The sequence below is a fragment of the Elephas maximus genome, chromosome 2 (genome assembly GCF_024166365.1).
Source record: "Elephas maximus indicus isolate mEleMax1 chromosome 2, mEleMax1 primary haplotype, whole genome shotgun sequence".
Taxonomy (NCBI): domain Eukaryota; kingdom Metazoa; phylum Chordata; class Mammalia; order Proboscidea; family Elephantidae; genus Elephas; species Elephas maximus.
The window spans coordinates 19,514,592-19,538,178 of record NC_064820.1 but is presented as its reverse complement, the minus strand read 5'-3'; the positions used below and the strand labels follow the sequence as shown (position 1 = coordinate 19,538,178).

Here is a 23,587-nt window from a genome sequence, read left to right as displayed (position 1 = left end):
CCTCTGTCATTTGGCTGTGTGGCTGAAGTACCGATTCTGTTTTTACTGGCTCTCCATATTATCTTATTCTTCAAATTACACCATGAACATGCAAAACAGAGAGGATATGTGGATATAACACGCGGATGTATACGCTTGTGTGCGCACACACATACACGCTGACCAGGAACCAAAAATCTCTCTCAAGACTCATTTTAAATAATGAAAGAAAAAAAGTATCATTGATTATCTATGCTATCTTGCTTTTGAAAACTGTAGAGAGTAGGAGGATTTTTATAAATAACCTGAGATATACTAGAACGAGCATCAGACTGTAATATCTTCTCCTAACTTTACCAATACAGTTGATACTGAAAAATATGCCCCGTCTGCAGGAGAACAGCAGGATGCAGATCTCAAGTTCTCGTAAGAAGACCAGTCTTAATGGTCTGACTGAGACCGGAGGGACCCTGATGGTCATGGTCCCCGGACCCTTTGATAGCCCAAGATTGGAACCAGTTCCAAAGCCAACTCTACAAACAGGGATTGGCCTGGACTGTAAGACAGACAATGATGCTGGTGAGGCGTGAGCTTTTTGGATCAAGTAGACGTATGAGACTATGTGGGCAGCTCCTGTCCTAGGTGAGATGAGAAGGCGGGGGGCAGAAGCTGGCTGAATGGACATGGGAACACAGGATGGAGAGAAGGAATGTGCTGTCCTATTAGGGGGAGAGCAACTAGGAGTACATAGCAAGGTGTGTACAACTTCTTGTATGAGAGACTGTCTTGTAAACTTTGACCTAAAGCACAGTAAAGAATTTTTTTTTTAAAGATAAAAAATATGCTCCTTCTGCAGTAAACTCATACTCTCCAGCATAAATTTTTATTTTCCTCTATTTTGAATCTAAATAATCATTTCTTAAAAACTCAAATTCTTATAGATACTGTTGTAACCCTTTTGAAAATCCACTTTTTCATAGTTCATAAGGCATTTAGTCAAAGGCACTTGGGCACACAGAAGAAAACTATTTGGAGTGACTAGGTGGTAAGATAATCACATTTCATTATAGAACTTCAGAATAATAAATACAGCATATTCCTGTGACCTTGGAATGACTGTATTAGACATATATTTACATTTTAAAAAGCCAGGATAATATTTTTCTCTTTGATATTACTTCATTTTTCTTTTTTTCCATAGCAGAGCAGCTAAAAATAACATCTGGTTTAACATTTTATTGGCACAAAGCTGAAAATGTACTTTTTTTATTATTATTATTTTAACTCTGTGATACAATATGAGCGCAGGTGGAGAGTTTTGATGAAGATTTTCAGAAGGATCAAACTCTTGGTTTCTACAAACAAGTTCTCCACATTGGGTATGACCTGCCCTCTCTATTTAACGCCAGGGCCGTTTCCTCCTAAAATGGTACTTTTAGGTTTTCTTTCTCCCTGTGGTTAGCTTTCAAAGAATATAGGCTAATTAACTTAAGCAAAAAATAATTCAGAAAGTAAATCCACTTTTAAGGAAAAAAAAATTCTTATGCCTTCCAAGCAAAATATAAATGACTTTTAGATTATCCGTTGTTTAAAATTTCCCATTCTCTGGAGCACCTCAGCCTGATTCAGAGTTGACAATGTTTCTTAAAGTGTCTTACATAAAAAATATTTACTGAGAAGAATAGGTTAGAAAGAAGTTATCACTGGAAGTTGAAACATGCCATGCATTAGAGCAGAGAAAAAGTATGAGTTTACTGGAGTCCCCAGGAGACCGTTGAGTCCTTGCATGGCCACACTGGGCCATTGACTATAAGAAAAAAAAAAAATGGGCGAGTGTAAAATGTGCACCCCATAGGTCATTGTAGATAGCTATCTATTTTTAAGCTGTAAATATTTGTGGATAAATACAATGTTTGTTGAATAGTTCTGAATGAAGAATGTGAGATTACCAGGAGGACAGTCAGCATAATCCCAACACTCTTCAGGGCCTGTATAGACACTGACCTGCAGAGAGGGTGAGGATAAGCCCCTTCTTGAGTAAGAAGGTAAACTCTTCTTTAGGCCTCCCCAACGGAGAGCCAAGGCCACCAGAATCCAGTGTGGTACAACATGGCCCACCTCCACACTGAAGACATCTTCTATGGGAAGAGGGGACCACACAACACGTCATGCCTTCTCTCACCTCTGGTCTTCTGCTTACATGATTCCCTGTGCCTGGAACACTCCTATGCTTCCCTCCACTCTTCCCAGGTAATTCTTCTCCATCCCAAACCTAACCCACTGCCGTTGAGTTGATTTCATCAGTCACCCAGGCACTCGACGTCCCTTCTCAGGGCCACGCAAGCAAGGCAGCCCTACCCTGTTCCACGACTTACATGCTGTCAGCCATTTTGATCATAAGACATCACAAACTTGTAAAGTAGGATTTTTTTTCATCACAAAACATTGAGAGCTGAAATCCAGCCTCTCATCAGACAAAAAAATCTGTGTACCTCACTGCCCACCTCACTGCCCTCTTGCCCCACTCACCACCACCACTGCCAAGTCTGGAATCTCAGCTACTGGGGTTATCAGGAAAATAGAGATCTGAAAGTAGACAAGTCAGCACTGAACCATAGATTGGGTATGTAGAAAGCTGCTTAAGTGCCATGTTCTATGCTTTGGGTTACAGTGGGAGGCGGGTTGTGGGCGTTGTTGCTGCGTCCGTCTGATTCTGAGTCTCATAAGAAGCTTTCACATGGATAAGTCTGTATGAATCATGAGGCATGTGGAAAAGTAGCTCAGTTTAAACACTGCATGGTGTAATAATTAGGAAAGTTATTAGCCCAGTATTTACTTTTGAATCTTTGTATGATTCTAATAAATTTCCCTCTAGGCATATGGAGAAAGTGAGCCACCTCTCCTCCCTGGACTTCCATCTCCTGATCCAGGACCTGCATTCCTTCCAGGGTCACACTTGGGCTATTTAGGACCTTCCCCCCAGCTGTTTCTGTAGGGAGAACAAAAACACTCTCCCGTTCTTGTCCAGAACTCCTCTGGGCTTCCCTTTAAGCTTCATCCCAGATGGAGGATCAGATTGTGATGTTGGCCACAGAGGGAGAGTGTGTTACCCGTGTAGCCATGATGGCTACCAGATTTGCATGCTCTGCTACCTTGCTTGGAATCACCTCTTAAATAGAGTAGAATTCCTCTATAAGCACAGGTCATTATTTCCTGATTTCAGACTACATTGGCATACTTCATGACTCAGGAAATGCTATAACTTTAATTAGAAAGAGTCAGATACAACGTGGTCAGCCTGAACCACCAGCAGGAGTCCTTCTTCAGACACCAGTCCCAGCCTTGGGCTGTTTATACTTCTGAGCACTTCCTGGTCAGGCCCCTTGGACAGAGAGGCAGAGTGGCCCTTAGTAATTCAGAATTGTTACAGGAAAAACAAATCATTGTTTTTTATGTATTTTGAGAAAACAAAAAAAACCCCGCTGCTGTAGAGGCAATTCCTACTCATGGCAACCCCATGAGTGGAACTGCTCCATAGGGTTTTCATTTGCTGTGACCTTTCGGGAGCAGATTGCCAGGCCTTTTTTTGAGGCGCCTCTGAGTGGGTTCGAATCCCTAACCTTCTGGCTAGTCATCAAGCATTTAATCATTTGTGCCACCCAGGGACTCCATATTTTGAGAAGTAGGCCATTGTTATCTCTTTACTCTGGAGTAAATTATAGGCTTTTCTGTGCCTTAATCACACTGATGCCTACTAATTCCCTTGAAGATTTCTATCACAGTTGGTTATTAGTGATATGTTGTCTTTAAAACTCAAGGAAACAAAACAGAAGAGAATTAACATCTTGTTTTTGCTACTTTCCTTTGTCTTTCAGTGCTGCACATGGAATGGTCTCTCAAAACTGACTAGCCCGTTAGGCTTCCTCATGGGACAAAAAAACAAAAAACAAAACCTAACCCTACACCTTCTTCATATTTGACCTTGTAACAGTTCAAATTATTTTGGAGAAAATTGTCATCTTTCAAATAGCAGAAATCCACTGCCATCAAGTCAGTGTCAACTCATAGCAACCGTATAGGACAGAGTAGAACTGCCCCAGAGGGTTTCCAAGGCTGTAAATATTTACGGAAGCAGACTGCCACGTCTCTCTCCTGGGAGTGGCTGGTGGGTTCAAATCGCTGACCTGTCAGTTAGCAGCCAAGCGCTTTAACCACTGCACTACCAGCCCATTGCTGTTGAGTCAATTCCAGCTCATAGCGACCCTACAGGACAGAGTAGAACTGCCCCATTGGGTTTGCAGGGAGTGGCTGGTGGATTAGAACTACTGACCTCTTTGTCAGTAGCCGAGCTCTTAACCACTGTACCACCAGGGCTCCTTTTAATTAGCAGAGCAGCAGACCAAATGTGGTGTTGTTGTTGACTTAGGAAATACTGGGACTGTTTCAGCCCTGTCTCTCAGTTTGGGACACTTTAGCAGAGGAGGTGTTGGTCATCCATTCAGCCAGCATTCACTTAGTACTTACATGTGCCAAGCTGGAGTGGGACATAGTGATAGAAGTAGAACAGGGGTGGGGAAACGTTTTGTGGCCCGCTGCCTGTCCTTGTACAACCCATGATCGAAGAATGGTTTTTACATTTTTCAATGGTTGGAAAAAACATCCAAAGAAGAATATTATTTTGTGACATGTGAAAATCACATCAAATCAAACCTGAGCCCATCGGTAAAGTTTTATTGGAACACAGCCATGTCCACTCATTTAGGTATTGTCTATGGCTGCTTTCGCTCTCCAACAGCAGAGCTGAGTAGTTGTAAGAGAGACCGTATGAGTCACGAGGCCCTTTGCAGGAAAGGTTTGCTGACCCCTGGAATACAACATGCTTCTATCTCTCCAGCTGCCTATAGTGTGTTTGGGAATGAGCAATTAAAATGTAACACGCAAAGTGCCAGGAATGAAATGTATAGGAGGACAGATGAGGGCAAGTTAGTTGTCCTAGGTCAGCAGAACCCATGTTGAGGAAGAAAGTCTTAAGCTTAATGTTGAAGAGGAGGAAGAATTAGTTACATAAAGAGGGGGGTGGGTGGGTAGGGTGCAGACAGAGGCAGCTTTGCCTGCCTGGACCTATCAACTCATGAAAACATGCAATATTTTTAAGGAATCATATATAATTTGGTGTGGCTCAAGTGAAAGATACTTGTTGGGCACTGGCAGTGAGGAGACCAGCCCTGGCCATCTAGGTGCCCCAAGGAGAGGACCTGGCAAGCTTTGAAAGCTCAGGGAACCCCTAGAGGATTGAGTGCTGAATGGTGACGTGATCAGCTTGACCCTGAAGGCAGATCTGTGATGGTGAGGGGAGATTGAAGGCCACGCTGGAGAAGGTGAGAAGGATATAACGGGCAATGATCAAGCCTGGATTAGGGCTGGAGGGAGGCTTCTAGAAACAAGAGAGGTCAATCACAAGATATGGTTATCAGTTTGAGGGAAGTGGGCTGGGGGCAGCAGGGAGGGAGTTAGGGTAAGGCCAAGGGACCATCAGGTGTGGTTCGCAGACCCTGACTGGGTAGACGATGTCATCAGTCTCAGTTACCAAAACACAGGATGCCCGAAGACAGTGAAGGGAGAGAAAGACACCCTGTTGGCAAAATTTCTTGGAAATCCAAGTGGATATGGCCTGCAAGCAGCTGAATTTTAGGATCTGGAGCTCAGCCTAGAGATTTAAACTGGAGACTTGTATCTGGTCATTGAAACACGTGTCCAGGAGGGAAAGTGATTAGGACGAGAGGAGCAAGAGGTTGAGGAGCATGGTGAGAGACTGGTCGGGGAGGAAGAGCAGGCAGAGAGCATGACCCACAGAGGAAAGAGCAGGATCAGCCAAGGTGAGCAGGAAGGAAGCTCCAGGGGGAGGAGCGAGTGGCCAGCAGTGCCAGGGGCCCTGTCATGATTACGTGAAATAAAGGCAAATGTATTCACTGGACTTGACAGTACAGGGAGTGGGCTGGATAGATTGACATGGGTTCAGAATAGATGGGGTGGACAGGAGAAGGGGTCACAACATCATTTCAGACATCTTGGCTGACCAAGGGCAGAGGTGAATGTAGGTGAAGTTTGGAGAGGGGTGTGGAATTAGAAAGGCTTTTGTTTATTTGTTTGCTTTTTTTTTCCCCACATTTTATTATTGTTTAGGTGAAAGTTTACAGAGCAAATTAGTTTCCCATTCAACAATTTATACATAGCTTGTATCATGATGTTGGTTGCAGACCCCTGAATGTGTCAGCACCCTCCCTGCTTCCTCCCTGGGTTCCCTGTGGCCATTCAAACAGCTCTCCTCCCTCTACTGCCCTTCTGAACCTTGCTTTGGGGCAGATGCTGCCCTATAGGTCTCATATAGTTGATTGTTCTGAGGTGTACATTCCTCACTGGTGTTATTATTCATTGTAGAGCCCTGTCTATTGTGTGGCTGGAGCCCTGGTGGTGCAGTGGTTAAGATAAGAGCCCAGTTGCTAAACAAAAGGTCAGCAGTTTGAATCCACAAGCCACTCTTTGGAAACCCAGTGGGGCAGTTCTGCTGTGTCCTACAGGGTCTCTATGAGTCGTAATCGACTCAAAGACAGTGGGTTTGATTTGGTTTTTGGTGTTGTATTACTATAGCTGTAATGTGATCTACGGGAGTGATTTCTGTTCCAAGCTTGAAGGACGTCTACAGGCCATAGTCTCAGGGGTTCCACCAGTCTCTTTCAGACCAGTACATCTGGTCTTATTTATGAGTTTGAATTTTGTTCTACATTTGTCATCTACTCTGCCCATGACCTATTTCAATGGTGGAGACGAACACAGGCAACTGATAAGGAGAAAAAAACAGAAGAAATCAGAAGAAAGATCGAAGGTCCAGGAACAGGAAGGGATCCACTGATGTCTCTGTGAATGCAGAGAGAGAGCCCACCACACAAGGGGAGAGGTTTGCCCCACATAAGAGGGCCCCTGGGCCCCTGCCTGAGATGTGCAGGCTGGAGGAGAGGGTGGGCAAGGCTGGAGCTGGCTGCACATGCCGTCATGGGAGCATACATTGAGGGGGCTCTTGTGAAGGACCTCCTGTCTCTCAGTCGCTAGGTAGAATAGTCAGCTGCTTGTACAGAGAAAGCACGATATGGGAGAAAGATCTGAGGAGAGCAGTAAAAGTGATGATCAGCTTCTAAGGGCACTGGGAAGAGGAATCTGGGCCAAGAGACAGGAAGAGTCGCTGGAGTTGATTGACGCCTCTGAGGTTTGTGCCAGAGGGGCAGTCCCAGGCTGCATGGCTATGTGTTTCTTCGCATGGGGGATGAGGAGTGAGTGCAGAGGGGTGAAATGGTGAGGCTGAGCTGAGATGGGTTTCGTAATGCAGGTTTGCTGGAAGCCTGAGAGCAAGGAGGTTGTTAGTTATTGCTATCTAGTGGGCTCTGACTCATGGAGACTCCATGTACAAAACGTTGCCCAGCCCTGTGCCATCTTCATGATCACTGGCGTGCTTGAATCTGTTATTGCATCCACTGTGCACTTTGAGTGCCTTCCAACCTAGGGGGCTCTTCTTCCAGCACTATATTGGACTATACTCTGCTATGATCCATAGAGTTTTCATTGGCTGATTTTTGGAAGCAGGTTGCCAGACCTTTTTTCCTAGTCTGTCTTAGTCTGGAAGTGCTGGTGAAACCTGTCCACCATGGGTGACCCTGCTGGTGTTTGAAATGCTGGTGGCACAGCTTCTGACGTGACAACACGCAGGCCACCACAGTACAACCAACTGACAGACGGATGGGTTGTGCTTTCTTGGCTGCTGGGGGAAGAACCTGAGCCAGAGAGAAGCCGACAGACAGGGGAAAGATTGTGCAGTCTGGGGCTCAGAGTCTCCAGAAAGTGGAAGATGGTGCATTGAGATTAGGTAAGTGGAAGCGAGAAAAGCATGGGAGGTTGTGATTGTCAGCAACAGGATGTTAGAGTTTAAGAGCCTCGAGTTGGGGTGGATTCTGGGTGGATGAGAACCAGGCTGGAGTGAAGCAGGAATTATGCAGACCAAGGGATTGCGCACCCTGGTGATGACCAAGTAGTCCATGTGGACCCTGCAGGCAGGGTTTAGGAGGGCTGAGGAGATGCAGGAACCAGGGGAGATTCTTCTGTGATCCTGGGGAGTAGCCGAGATACAGAGGACACCTGGCTTTGCTGTGTGTGATCACATGTGTGTTTTCTGCAACTTCACTTTTTTTGTGACTTTACTTTTATGCATGACATGAGGGAATAGCTGCAACAACTTTAGAAGGATCTGAGTGTGTCCTTAGGTCAGTCTGAAATGAGTATGTTGTTGTTGTTGAGTGCCATGGAGCCAGTTCTGATAGTGACCACATGGCAGAAGACAACTGCCCCATAAGGTTCTAGGCTGTAATCTTTTTTTTTTTTTAATTTTTATTGTGCTTTAAGTGAAAGTTTACAAGTCAAGTCAGTCTCTCATACAAAAAGTTATACACATCTTGCTATATACTCCTAATTGCTCTCCCCCTAATGAGACAGTACACTCATTCCTTCCACTCTCTCTTTTCTAGTCCATTCCACCAGCTTCTGACCCCCTCCGCCCTCCCATCTCTCCTCCAAACAGGAGCTGCCCACATAGCCTCATGTGTGAACTTGATCCAAGAAGCTCACTCTTCACCAGTATCATTTTCTATCCCATTGTCCAGTCCAATCCCTGTCTGAAGAGTTGGCTTTGGGAATGGTTCCTGTCTTGGGCTAACAGAAGGTCTAGGGACCATAACCACCGGGGTCCTTCTAGTCTCGGACCATTAAATCTGGTCTTTTTATGATAATTTGGGGTAGGCTGTAATCTTTAAGGGAGCAGATTGCCAAGTCTTTTCTCCTCCAGAGTGGCTGGTGGGTTTGAACCATCAACCTTTTGGTTAGTAGCTGAGTGCTTAACCACCGAACCACAAGGACTCCTTGAAATGAGTATAATAGAGACCAAATCAACTTGGGGAAGGATGAATTTCCTTGGAAGAGAAGGCAAAGTAGATGGTGTGTCAGGTAGTAGTACCCAATCACTTCAAGAAGAGCCACCCTCCAGGAAGGCACAGAAGAGGCAGCTCCATTAACGTAAACACGTGGAGATTTTTCTTCAGTGCTGACACCTGCCTCTTTGGGGATATCCTGGCTTCATGACATTGTCACTCAGGAGAATATGAGCACCATCATTCTTCCAAACGATGTGTCTACACGGAACACCACTCATGCGGGACTGTGGTGTGCAAACAGGGAGGAGGAGTCCCTGGGTGGCCCAGAGATGGTTAATGCATTCAGCTGCTCACCAAAAGGTTGAAGGTTCAAGTCCACTCAGAAAGAAGGTCTGGCAATCTACGTCTGAAAAACCAGCTGCTGAAAGCCCTGTGGAGCAGTTCTACTCTGACACAACACAGGTTCGCCATGAGTATGAATCAACCTGATGACAACTTTTTTTTTTTTATGTTTTCAATTGCTTCCAAATAAGTAAAAATAGGGAGTTTTGAAATGTAGCTCAAATGGATCTAAGATTATGTTTATGGTGCTCCAGGCAACATTCTAAGCACTTAATTGAAAACTTAATCCTCACAACAACCCTATGAGATGTGGCAAATGTTATCATTCTCCCCTTAGAGATGACAAAACTAAGGCACAGATTAAGCAACTTCTTCACGTTTCATACGGCTAGGAGGTAGGACCCAAGATTTGAATCTATACCCTGTCATTCTAGAGCCTGTGTCCAGTGAAGAAGAATGTTTACACGATTCAGTCAATCCTATTTACTGTTTGAGCCCCGGTGGTACAGTAGTTAAAGCGCCCAGCTGCTAACCAAAAGGCTGACTATTCAATCTCCAGCCCCCAAGCTGCTCCATGGGAGAAAGATGGCGGTTTGTTGCCGTAAAGATTGCTGTCTTGGAAACCTTATGGGGCAGCTCTACTCTATCCTGTAGGGTCACTGTGGGTTGAAATTGACTCCATGGCACATGACAACAATTTGACAAAAAACCGTTTCAGATACGCTGAGTTCAAATAACTGATTCATAAAATGTTTTTGTCTATACGCTAAAGCGAAGCTACTTTTTGAGTTAACTGTCTCATGGCTTAGGGAATAAACACTTTTTTAAGTTTCAGGGGAACTGATTTTAGATCAGAAATGGAGAAAAATCTAAAAGTCTAAAGTAATGTGATTTTTTTTGTGAGATCTTCATTTATTCTAAATTAATAGAGTAAAAAACATACCAGTATCTTAATAAGAGAATGGAAGATGTTTAAGACACCAAGCCAAAGGCCATTTCTCTTTCCATTGTTCAGAGTGCATCCATTTCCTAATGAGAATTATCTAATAAGAACCACATTCCAACCTCAGATTTTCTCAATAAGTCACAGAATATTAAGGAAACCTAAAGCCTAAACATTTGAATACTCAGGTTGACAATTCCATGAGTATTGTCAAGTAAAACAAAATCTCACTGATGTCATGTGAATGCAGTCAAAGCGTTAGAAATATGAATTATGTTTAGGTGGTAGTTTCTGTTGGGAGCTTTTGCCCACTACCTACCCGTATGGTTTGAGAGAAGTGAAAGACAAAGCCAGTAAAATGAAATTCCAGGCTACAAAGATCACAGGTTTTTAATTAGATGTTTCAATATAAATCGTTTTAAAATCATCTCCACTCCATCCCCAGTAAAAGAAAAAAGCGACAAACGTATTCATGGTTTATCCTGAGCGTTATTAAAATCATGTTCTCTGAGTGCACACTCCATTCTGTGAACGCAAAGGCAGCTCACCCATTGGCGAAGAGAGAAAACGAATTGTATTTACTTCTACTTGCCACTAGGAAAACCCCGCTAGTCACCTCCTCCTAGGAACTGGCTTTAGTCCAGGTACCGGATGCGGGAAACAGATGGAAATCTACCAAAGTAATGCCCAGTCCTAAAAGCTGTCGTTAACACAGAAGAGAGACACTGGTGCTTTTTGAACCAAATACTGTTTTCGTGGATTCCGGGTTTGCACAGTTTTTTTTATTTTTATACATAGTGAGGGTCACTGTAATCCTCCCAGCTGCATCTGGGTGAATTCTGTGATGTGCCTTTTAGGATGAAGATCAGAGAGCTTACCCATCACAGCCTTTGTGTTACCGAAGAGAGATTCTGATTCTGTCTGCTTTATAACCTGAAAAACCCATCCCCGTTGAGTCGGTTGTGACTCATGATGACCCCGTGTGCTGTGGAGTAGAGCTGCTCCATAGGGTTTTCTTGGCTGTACTCTTTCTGGAAGCAGATCATCAGGACTTCCTTCCATGGTGCTTCTGGGTGGATTTGAACTGCCAACCTTTAGGTTAATAGTCAGTGCAAACTGTTTGTGTCACCCAGGCACCTCCTCTGTGTTATGGTCCGTATGGTAAATATTCCTTTGGCCACTGGGCACTGAACGGGCCAAACAGACATTAGCGAGGCCAGGCTTTGGCCAGCGATGGCTCCCTAAGTCCATGCTTCTGCAGCATGCACACGCTGTACCAGGCAGCAAGAATCTGGCTTTGATTCAGGCTCTGACACAGACCCCTGGGCTTGACACTGCCGTGGACCCTTGGACAAGCCACACTGCATCCCTGGGCCTCAGAGTCCTCATCCTTAAAAATAAAGGGGTTAGATGAAATCATAACCAGTGTATTTTAATTTTCTAATTTGGTGACTGTGTTCATCCACCAGGCTCTTCATCTTCTGACCCTGTGATATGTGATGTTACCCATTTGCTACAAGCTGCTTCATCTGTGCATGAATTGAAGGACAGAATCAAAGTGTCATTCAGCTGCATTGTAACTGTGCCTAATTCTGCTCCCAGTTACTCTCCACATGGGAGAACTGTACCATACCTTGCCGGTTACTTTCAGTCAGTTTTGACACATGGTAACCCCTTGTGTCAGAGTAGAGATGGGCTCCATGAGGTTTTCAGTGGCCGATTTTCAGAAGTAGATCACTAGGCCTTCCTTCTGAGACGTCTGGGTGGACTTGAGTTCCAGTCTTTCAGTTAGCAGCTAGGTGTGTTAACCACTTATACCACCCAGGGACTCCAGGAGCACAATAAAAAAAAAAAAAAAAATCCCCAAACCTATTGCTGTCGAGTTGATTCCGACTCATAGCGACCCTATAGGGCAGAGTAGAACTGCCCCCAGAGTTTCCAGGGAGTGCCTGGTGGATTCGAACTGCTGACCTTTTGGTAAGCAGCTATAGCTCTTAGCCACTACGCCACGAGGGTTTCCCAGGAGAATAGGATATCTTTAATATCTCTAAAGGTATTGTGCTAATTCTTTTATTCCTTGTATTGAAATAATCTTTTTTTTTTTTTCTCAAGCACTTTTGGATCGAACCTTAGATCTTCTTCCCAGTAAACTCTGTCAATTGTTCTTTTTTAATCTGGCATATCATGCATTTTGTAATGTGTGACAGAGTTTGCAGGTTTCGAGAAATATTCTGTGAACACGCCAGTGGTAGGTTTGTGTTCCAGGGCTAGAAATGGAGAGACAGAAGAGTCTGCTATCTACCAAGGAAGAAAAGAATACTAATAAAATAATGGACCGATGGATTGGGCTTCTTAGGAAAGCAAGCGATCAGATGAACAGACAATTTCCTTTTTATTCCCCGTCCCAGTTTGCCTGGAAATAGAGAAGAATCTGTGCCTGCCTTTTAGGCTTTTCCGGCACAGTCATTCTGTAAGGGTCCAGGTAGGTGACTGCTTGTCGGCAGGCAGGTATTTGGTGACAGGGCCAAGCAGACAGTGGGGGTGCTGGGGGCGGGGGGTGGGGTGGCACAGTTACTGGGACTGAAAACGAATCCTTGTAAAGAATTTTAGCTCTTATGCCACCCACCCCCGTATATTTTTCAGGGCCAAAACCCACTCTTATAAAATATGGGTGCAGATTCTACGTTTTTTTTTCAGCTCAAGTCTTGGAGAGCCTATCTCAGATTTTTTTTTTTTTTTTGGTATCTTAAGACACTAATCAAACATCTCAGAAAACAAGATCTGAGATCTCAGTTTTTCTTTGTTACCTTAAGATGCTAATCAAGTGTTTCAAAGGACAAGATTGGAGAGAGTTTGTGTTTTAATAGCAGGGTTACCACTAGAGTAAGTCAGTCCTGGTCATTCTCCAGGTTCCATAATGGCTACTGTCCTCGTTATCTCTCCCTGTCATTTAGCAAAGATTGATGGAGTTCCTACCCTGTACCAGGCACCAAACAAGGAAAAGGTACCAAAGGCAAATAAGACAAGTGTCTTAGTTATCTAGTGCTGCTAGAACTGAACTACCACTAATGGGTGGCTTTAACAAACAGAAGCTTAGTTTTTCACAGTTTAGGAGGCCAGAAGTCCAAATTTAGAGTGCTGGCTCTAGGGGAAGGCTTTCTCTGCTGGCTCTGGGGGAAGGTCCTTGTCTCTTCAGCTTCTATTCCTTGGCTCCTTCGTGATCTTCACGTGGCATGGTGTCTATCTTCTCCCATCTCTGCTTGCTTGCCAGCTTGTTGAATCTCTTTTATATCTCAAAAGAGATTGACTTAACGCAACCCTACACTAATACGAGGGGAGCCCTGGTGGCACAGTGGTTAAAGCGCTCAACTGCTAACCAAAAGGTCAGCGGACCACCAGCCACCCCGTGGGAGAACGATGTGGCAGTCTGCTTCTGTAAAGAGTTACAGCCTTAGAAACCCTGTGGGGTCGCTAGGAGTCAGAATTGACAGTGAGTTTTTACACTAACACTGTCTCAATAACATAACAAAGACAACTCGTTCCCAGCTGGGATTGTAACCACAGGGGGGGTTAGGATTTACAACACATTTGTTGGGGGGTGGGGGGCACAATTCAATCCAGAAGAACAGAGTTCTTGCTCACAGCTGACCGGGAGTCACAGGCCTGTAATAACAAGCTGTTACAATACAGGATACAGGTAAAATCATGTAGGTATTTCCTGGGTAGAAAAGTAGAGCGTAGAAGGTGGGGGTGGTTCCTTTCGTTTGAATGGATCGGAGAGGACGTTGCAGGAGGCCCTGGATCTTGAAAGATGCTGAGTTAACAGCTCGCCAGGCAGATGCAGGAGAATGGGTATCCAAGGCAAAGGGAACTCTTGGTTTCATGGTTTTAGCTCTGATTTGCCAAGAAAACAGAAATTAGTGCAAGGGGATGAGTATGAGAGATGGGTCTCGGTGACTCCCGGGTTTCTTGCTGTTTGACTTGGGGGTGGGGAGGATGGCCATGAACTTAAATAGGAACACAGGATAGTGAAGCCGATTTAACCTACATAAGACTTCTCAGAAAAGGGTGTTTTTCATCACTGCCAAGTAGTAAAGGGCTCCTTGGAAGGGTTATACTTTGTATTAAAATTTGGCTTTGCTGTCTTGTGTAGTCCGAGGCAGTGATATCATCAGCGTGGAAGATACAGCACAGATGTGCTCCTGGCATCCAGGTAGTGACTGGGGAGAAGGAGAGAGCGAGAGCAGAGCTGTAGGGTGCACACTGTGAATCCCCTTCCTCTGTTAGGGTTGTCACCATTGTAGCCAAACATCGTCTCTTCATGTCTGTTATCTACTTTGGGGGGCTCATAGTGGGCTACATTGCATCATCATTGTTTAGAAATCATCAGTTGCCATTGAAATGACTCCGACTCATGATGACCCCATGTGTGTCAGAATACAACTGCACTTCACCAGGTTTTCCATGGCTGCTTTTCAGAAGCAGATTGCCGGGCATTTCTTCTAAGGTGCCTCCGAGTGGACTTAAACCTCCAGCCTCTTGATTAGCAACCAACTGCGTTAACCATTTGCATCACCCAGAAACCCCATTTAGAAATTAGCCAGCTCCTAATGTCAAGGATTTTCATGTCCTAGGAAGTTTCTGAATAATTCGTTGTCATTATCATGTCTCTTGCTTAGAAAATTTTATTACCAATGGAGATGATGAGTGTATCCTTGAGCCCCTGGGTTCAAGCTTTCATGACCAGCCTGCCATTATCAACTTGATTTGTGAACTTGGTTCCAGGCAATTCTGAGAGCAGCAAAGGGCTACACCATTTGTGTTTAGCAGGAGAAAAATCAACACAACTTTTAGAGACCTAAGCGCCTTTCATGTGGGATATTTCATTACATTATTTGTTCCTACAAGGGCAACATTGGAGATTACATGTTCATGAAAATCTCCATATATCAACAGGACATTGTAGTTCCCCAAGGCCTGGATTTTAGGATAGCAGTTTCAGATAGCCTAGGTTTTAAGTGTAATGACTGTTATGCCATATATATTCAGTCTCTGTCTCGAAGTTTTATATTTTTAGTGTTAGTTTTTATTTAGAGCAAAAAGTCTTCAGTAAGAATAGAAATAATGATTTCGGGTAGGTCTGAACTGCCAGCCTTTTGGTTAGCAGCTCAGTGCCTAACTACTTCACCACCAAACTGCGTGAAACCTATTGCTGTTGAGTTGATTCCCACTCATAGCAACCCTATAGGACAGAGTAGAACTACCCCATAGGGTTTCCAAGGAGCACCTGGTGCGTTTGAACTGCCGACCTTTTGGTTAGCAGCTGAGCTCTTAACAGTTGCACCACTAGGGCTCCTTTTAAAAAAAAAACAAATGTCATATTAATAAGACTCAGCAGTGACAAAGTGACTTTTAAACTGATTAACTTGACACTCATATGTTAAGTTTCCATGAACAGTAGGGTATTTAAATTTGGGATACATCGAGAAATAGTACCAGGAGGATAAATACGTTTTATTCCGTTTCAGCAAAGATTATCACAACAAAGGTTATCTGGCACCACAGCCTCATTTAGGTTACCCTGTCTGAAGAAACCATGCTCTGGTCTTCACCAAGTCACAGCAGAAAGGAAGGAGTCAGACGTGGGGTCACTTTATGAGATTGGCACTATTCTTCCAGCACGTGGCGTTAAACATGACACAAAGTCACGATTCCGCTTCCGGTGTATTGATCTCTCAGAATGACATGGAATTACGTTTGTAAGCACCACGTTTGGTTATGTACAGATTCACTACCTGTCTACCTAACTAGAGAGCTAACTCACGGGGTCGCCTCCTACATTGTGGCCCCACGTATGCCAGAGTAGAACTGTGCTCCATAGGCTTTTAAATGGCAGATTTTTCAGAAGTGAATTTCCAGGCCCTTCTTCCAAGACACCTCTGGGTGGACTCGAACCACCAACCTTTTAGTTAGCAACTGAGCGTATTAAGTGTTTGCACCACCCAGTGACTCTATCATCTGTTCATTAATCCATCCAGTCATCTCTCTCTTTCTCTACTTACCATATTTTTACACAAATAATGCAAGCCTCCTACCTTTGTTTGCTACCAGCTCCCTCCCCTCCCCTGAGAGGTATTTTCATAAGCGTGCTGTGCTATCTTTTTTTCACAGCAACGTGTGAAAAAACTGGTATCATTGGTGCTTACAAAAATACTTCTTGGGGAGGGGGAAGGAGCAGTTGGCAAACAAACATAAAAGGCGTGTTTTGTTTGCAGAAAAATATGGTACCTATCTATCTGTCTGTCTGTCTATGTGAGAGAGAGAGAATAGGAGAAAAAATAATCTTGGCAAGAGAGAATGGTGAAATTTAAGCTTGAAATCTTGGGCATTTTCACAATTGAGAGCCTTTGGCCGGATATCTGCTGCGAGTTCTTTAGATTTCTCCAAGGGCCATTTCGATGGAACAGCACCCAGGGCTTTTGCCTGTGTTTCTGTTTGTTATACCAGGGGGCTTGCATTTCTCCTGAAAGCTCAGAGGTTGCACTGCCACCCAGGAGAGTTTGGCTTAGCAGATGAAACGCTCACCACTTGGGTGGGAGGAGAGGAAGGGGCTACGTCATGGGCCAAAACCACCAAAACAAACCCATTGCTGTTGAGTCAATTTGGACTCATAGTGACCCTGTAGGTCAGAGTAGAACTGCCTCATAGGATTTCCACCGAGCGCCTGGTGGATGCAAACTGCCAACCTTTTGGGTAGCAGCAGCTGTAGCTCTTAACCACTTATGCCACCAGGCAGTCCTAGAAGTATGACAGTGTCAGTGACACACAAAAAACAGTGAAGATAGTGACTAACTGCATACCTTTGCTGAAGTCACAGCCTCCAGGGCTTAATTTACTCATTTTAAATGGGAGCGATGTAGTTTATCCACAGGGCCTCTTCTAGCTGATCATTCTGTGACTGGGAGAGACCGCCACACACGAGATTCCACGGGGTCCAACTGTGGTATTCAAGATTTACAGTTAGACAAGTTGGGGCTCCAGTCTCAACTCTGATTCTTATATTTTCTTGATGTTGGACAAGTTGGTAAAGCTCTCCAGGTCTTAATTGCATCATTAAAATTGTACAATTAAAAAAAAAAACAACAACAAGAAACCACTGCCATAGAGTCGATTCCGACTCACGGCGACCCTATGGGACGAAGTAGAGCTGCTGCATAGGGTTTTCAGTGCTTTGATCTTTGCGGAAGCAGCCTGCTAACATTTTTCTCCCAAGGAGTTGCTGGAGGGTTGGAACGGCTGACCTTTTGTTAGCAGCTGAATTTTTAACCACTTGACCACCGGGACTTCTGTAAAAGAATTTTTTAATTGTATAATAATAGTATCTATTTTTAGAGCTAATGAAAATAATGCATGTTAAGCACTTACCACAGTGCCTGGCACAAACTAGATACTCACTACAAATTTAGCTATTAAATGATGAAAAACAACCAAACTTGTCCAAGCCAAGCGGAGACTGGTAACACAAGAAATCAGATTGTTTGGTAGTTAATATCAGATAAAATGTATTTATATTTGTTTCACAAGTCTCCGTTAATTATAACTGCTTGGATGTTGAAATAAACATAGACAAATGGTGTGTGCATTCATGTATGTGTGTTTGTGCACACAGGTGCACGCGAGCACATGACTGTGTGTATTGATAATCTCCTCCATCAGTTCTGTGGGTAACTGGCTCGTTTTTTACTACTACGTAAGAATTTCAGCTCATGCATTAGTTCAAAATTTGGGAGACATTTGACTTATATAGAAACTGGGCTTTTATCGCACTGAAACTATTGCAACCTACTTTGTTTTTTTTTTTTTAGGGTTATTCCCTAACAAAAGTATTCTTGGCACATCATTGAGGGAATACTCGAAATATGAAATGGCGAGAAGGTGACAGAATGCAACCAACCAAACACACACACACTCACACAACCGCTCAATTCTCAAAACCCCAAAGTTCCATTCCCATGAATCACAACTGACATCATGCCGTTAAGTAGCAAGTCTCCTAAAATATTTAATACTTAGATTTTGTAGAACTTGCCATTGCTTTTCCCTTCAGGTTTAGTGACTGAGATGAAAAAGTTCATCCAAGCCTGTACTGACATGATCTGAAATTTCAGGGCGATCAATGCATTTTAGGGCCTGACTTGGGATAGTAGGCAGAGAGCCAAGGTCACAGGGGAAGGTGAGCTCCTCAGGTATAGAACAAGAGGGGACTGACTGATCACCCGTACTAAAGGACGTCTGTACTGCTTTTGAAAGGTGGATTTTCACCACATCAGCTAGACTTGAATGAATCCGTACCCCTGGATTTCAGTGATCAGAGTAGTCCTGTCTTCTCATAACCACTAGCACATAAGGCGTTTGCCACAATTCCAAAACATTTCAACCAGAAAGAGGAAAAAAAATGCACAGCACAGAGAACAACCTTGTGGCAAGTTCGTCATATCCCAGGGAGCAATTTTGAGTGCTCAGAGGGAATAAAACAAAATCTAAGCCTCACCTGTCACTCGAAATGCAATTTAGAAGGGGCACCTGAGTTGGAAATTCGAGAGGACAGCATCTCCTTGAAAACATTGGGTAGTTCTGTCTCTTTATGTTGCATTGTTAGCGACCCTATGAACAACAGGACAAGACACTGCTGGCTGTAAATGTGCTATTTATTTCTGCTCATTTAGCAAATTTATGTATTTAGAAAAGAGCTACCAGGGATACATTCCCAGAAAGTGACTTTAAGTGCTAGTAAATGATCTGATTTTTGGCCTTTCAAAGGAAATCAATAATAAAAAAAAAAAAAGAACAAGATCCTGCAAAATGAGTGGTTTTCTCTGGTGAGTCTGCCCTCATTGCAGCACTTTCCAGAATGAACCTGTCGCAGGCTGTAATTGTTTTGTGATTAGTGTGAACGAATGCTCCTTACCACATGGATTCGCTATTGATTTTTAAATTAATAATAATGTCTTGTATTTATATAGCTTCCATCTCAGAGGAAATCTGATTGCTTTATAGTTGATGAATTCCAATTTATCTTCACAGTATTCCTGCTGAATGTAAAGATTAGGTATGCTAGTTGCATTTTAAGGAGGAAAATAGGAGAAAGATTAAACCACTGGCCATGGAGAATTCAGAAAGCTATTAATAGAAACATCAATTAACATCCAACAGCCCTGACTTCTAATTTTGGCCCTTTGCCTAAAACATCCAGTCAGCTGGATCAACTTTGATAATTCCTTTGGAAAAGAAGTTGATCAAAACATTTTGTAGACATTGTTATGATTCGCAGAAGTTTGACTTTGTCCTCATTATTCGATGATATACAACAATTGGTCTTAAGACATTTTTATAGATTAGAGCACATGCATTCATTAGTGGCCTACCTTAATGTCTTCGGAGTGGTTTTAAGTCCCATGTGGTAGAAGTTCATCCAGCAGTGGGCTCTAGCATAACAACGATTGTGAGGATGGTGCGGGACCGGGCAGTGGTTCCTTCTGTTTTACATAGGGTCACTGAGTTAGAACCTGCTCGATGGCACCTAACAACAGCTACAACAAGGGAGCAAAACAAAACTGAAGTTGCCATAATAGGTGGGTGTGATTTTCAAGGACTTTTTTTTTGGGGGGGGGGGGGTATCCATCACCTACCTGGCATTATTTTATCTGACAAAAAAAAAGAAAGAATCCAATGAAAGCATGCAAAATCCTTCTTCATTGTACCTGTCTTCTGAGAAGGTTCTTACCATCTTTTCAATCACCCATCTCTCCAGCCTTAAAAATAAGGGACGCAGGTTCTTTTCCCCTCTCACCCATTACAATTCCTGCCAGGTTTACCTCTGCAGTGTTTCTTACTTTGTCCCTGTTTTAGCTTTGCTGCTGCCATTCTGTGCCCATACAACGTGGTAACCTCCTTATTTATCTCCCCAGCTTCTGCTTGTCTATTCCTCAGTCCATCTTAGAGTGATTTTCCTAATACGTTCTCCGTGATTTCTGAAATTATGAATTATTCAGGCTTACAAAAAGAATACAGAATAATATGCTGAATGTCCGTACCCCCACCATCCAGCTTTTAAAATGCTCCATTAGGGATACAACCGAAAGCTGCCTTTGAGCCCTTCCCCAATCTCATTCTCTCCTTCCCTCCCCACTCTCTTGATTTTGGTGGTTTTCCTTCTCGTGAATGTTTTTATACTTTTACCATATATATGGGAACCCCTAAAAAATGTATACCACATCTTGGTTTGTTTTGTAAATGGTATCACCCCAATCATTTCTTTCTGCTACTTTCCTTTTTTCATTATGGCGTTGAGATTTTTCTTGATGGTTTTGAGATTTACCCATGTTGGTACATGTGGCTTTGTCTTCATTTTTTTCCCATAGCCACTGGATCCATAAGGTACAATGTATTCATTCTTCTGAGGATAGACACTGAGATTGTTTGCATTTTTTTTTCAAATACAATTATGCAGTAACCTTTGTGAACATGCTTCCATAGGCACATGTATGAGTTTCTCTAGCGTGTATACCCAAGAGTCTAAATGCTGGCAGGTAGGATCTGCTCATTTTCAAATTTATTGTTAAAAAGTGTCTGTGCCAATTGGTATGTTCTACTTATATGCCATCCTTCATCTAAAAAAAGACCCTTCATTGGCCTCTCCACTGGCTTCTCAGTGGAACAGTGCCTTAAAGGGAAGAACTCCTCTGGGCTTCTCTATCTGAAGGAAACTTGCCAGGGACTCCTTTTAAAATGCAATAGTAGAGGTCACAGATGCAAAAGCTTGTGGACTACATGCTGAAATGTAAACGTGTGGAAAATGCAGGGTGCGTGGTGGGATTTGGGGTGGACTGTGGATTGGGTGCACCCAACCCAAAGACCATCAGATTCAAGTTACTTTGAAGCGTTTCTGCCAAACGTAATGTATCAGTGCGCCGTCTCTGGTACGGACTCCTAATTTATAGTCCCCAGTTTTCTTGTATTTTCCCAATAGCCTGTCTCACGAATGCCAAAACATACAGTGCACTTTATCACTTGCAAAGAACAACAATTCTGCAGTTGTGAACAGGCAAGAACAAGGACTGTGGAACTAGCCTGCCCAGTTGGAATCCCTGCTCTACCACTTACTAGTTGAATGTTCTTGAACAGGTTACATAAGGTCCATGTGGCTCAGTTTTCTTGTCTGTAAGATGGGGAAGATATTAGCACTTATCTTACAAGTTTGTGGGGAGAACTAAGTGAGATAATATATTCATAAAGCTTTCAAGTAGTTCACTAAATTTTTGTTGAATTGTTGAGAAGAGTAAAAATAACAAAACGTTTAATCACACCTATTCTGTGTCAGGCATTGTTTTAGGAACTGGAGAGACAGCAGTGACCTTAATACCTCTCTCTTTCCCAAATTAAGTAGCCTGCTGGGTCCAAGCCGCTAACGTATTTCTTGGCACATGGTGGACACCCAAGGAATATATGTTAAATGAATACATGGGTCTGAGGATTATCGTTAAAAAAAGGATCCCATTGCCGTCGAGTCAATTCTTACTCATAGTGAGCCTATAGGAGAGAGTAGAATTGCCCCATAGGGTTTCTAAGGAGCGGCTGGTGGATTTGAACTGCCGACCTTTTGGTTAGCAGCCGAACTCATAACCAGTGCACCACCAGGGCTCCAGGATTATCCTAAGCAACATAAATGCCCATCCTAGTGAGCCAGGATGAAGTAAGTAAATGGTACCCACAAGGGCTTCACTCTCTGCACTTTGCTGTATTCTTATTCTTTGAATATTGGTTATTCCTCTGTAATATAGGCAGGAGCTTGCCATTTGATGTAGTATTTGGGTAGTCAGTGTATCATATTCTTTGATGATGATTAACAACAAATATTGTCTGTTTCCTAGTTGTCTACAAAGTAACATTCCCAACCTTTGATCATAACAAGTGTTACTTTGTTCTCCAACTTTAGGTCTCATTGTCCATGAAGGAGCTGCAGTTTACAGAGTGTTTAAACGCTGGAGAGCCGTTAACTTGCACTGGGATGTCTTAAATTATGACAAAGCCACAGACATTGAAGAAAGTAGCCGGGGAGAGTCTTCCACAAGTAGGACTTTATGGTTGCCATTGACGGCTCTGCGGAACAGAAATTTGGTCCACCCAACGCAGCTCACCTCCCCAAGATTTCAGTGTGGCTACGTATTGTTACATCTGTTCAATAGGATGAGGCCCCGTGAAGATTTGTCGGAAGATAACAGCTCGGGGGAGGTTGTGATGAGAGTGACGTCAGTGTAGCAAAAGCAGAGTGCGGACCACCTAGCACGTTTTGGAATGGAATTGCAGTGAACGGTGAAACCATACCACTTCTGAAAAACACATCTATGAACTTTTTAAACTTTCTGCTTTTTATATGAACATTTGAATTGCAAATACATTTTTCTGAATAAAAAAAGAGTCCTCTTGTTCTTGGTTTTTTGATTTATGACATCTTTTATAAGTTGGTACTTGAAATCATTATAATGTATAATTTAACTCTTCTTGGTTAAAAGAATGATGAAACTTATCCTTGAGACCAAAACTATTTTTTCTTGCTTGTTTTAAATATATTTTTATCAAACTTTTTGTTCCATGTGTGATTTTTCAGACATGCTCCCAACGGGTAAGAGTTCAGAATGCTGCGGGCAGATCCTGAAGTACCTATCAAGTACAAAAAATAGAGATGTTTCCAGAATTCTCTGCAGAGGTCCTCCTCATGCCTCCTCTGAGTTGGCAAACTCGAGCATGACTTTTCCACTGTGATGAAATGATCTGTCATCAGGAATGCAAGTTCTAGGAATTATGACTTACTATCTAACTTTTGGAGCCCTGGTAGTACGGTGGTTAAGAGCTCAGGCTGCTAACCAAAAGGTTGGCAGTTCAAATCCACCAGCTTCTCCTTGGAAACCCTATCGGGCAGTTGTACTCTGTCCTATAGGGTCACTATGAGTCGGAATCAACTTGACTACATACAACAACAACAATCTAACTTTTAAAACACCAAAGAGCTTATTAAAAAGAGATAAAATGAATGGAATAAATTAGTTCTATTCCAATATATACTACAAAGGCAGGACCATCTTACATGCTGAAAATCCTAAAAGCTCACCAAAATGTTACATCATCATAGTAAGGCACTAGTTGCCAGCAAGTTGACTTTGACTCATGGGGACCCATGTGTGTCAGAGTAGAACTGTGATCCCTAGGGTTTTCAATGGCTGGTTTTTCAGAAGAAGCTTGCCAGTCCTTTCTTTCGAGGTGCTTCTGGGTTGACTCCAACCTCCAACCTTTT

The 23,587-nt window shown here is 43.2% G+C and overlaps 1 protein-coding gene across 1 annotated transcript in view; it reads left to right on the top strand.

The window, feature by feature from the left end:
• MARCHF11 (membrane associated ring-CH-type finger 11) overlaps positions 1-22,621 on the top strand; it is a 139,345-nt gene extending 116,724 nt beyond the window's left edge. The window contains exon 4 of the mRNA XM_049861358.1: positions 22,232-22,621. Within this exon, the coding sequence (XP_049717315.1) occupies positions 22,232-22,554 (323 nt within the window). The 3' untranslated portion in view covers positions 22,555-22,621. The remainder of the gene's footprint in view (positions 1-22,231) is intronic.
• Positions 22,622-23,587: the final 966 nt, after the last annotated feature.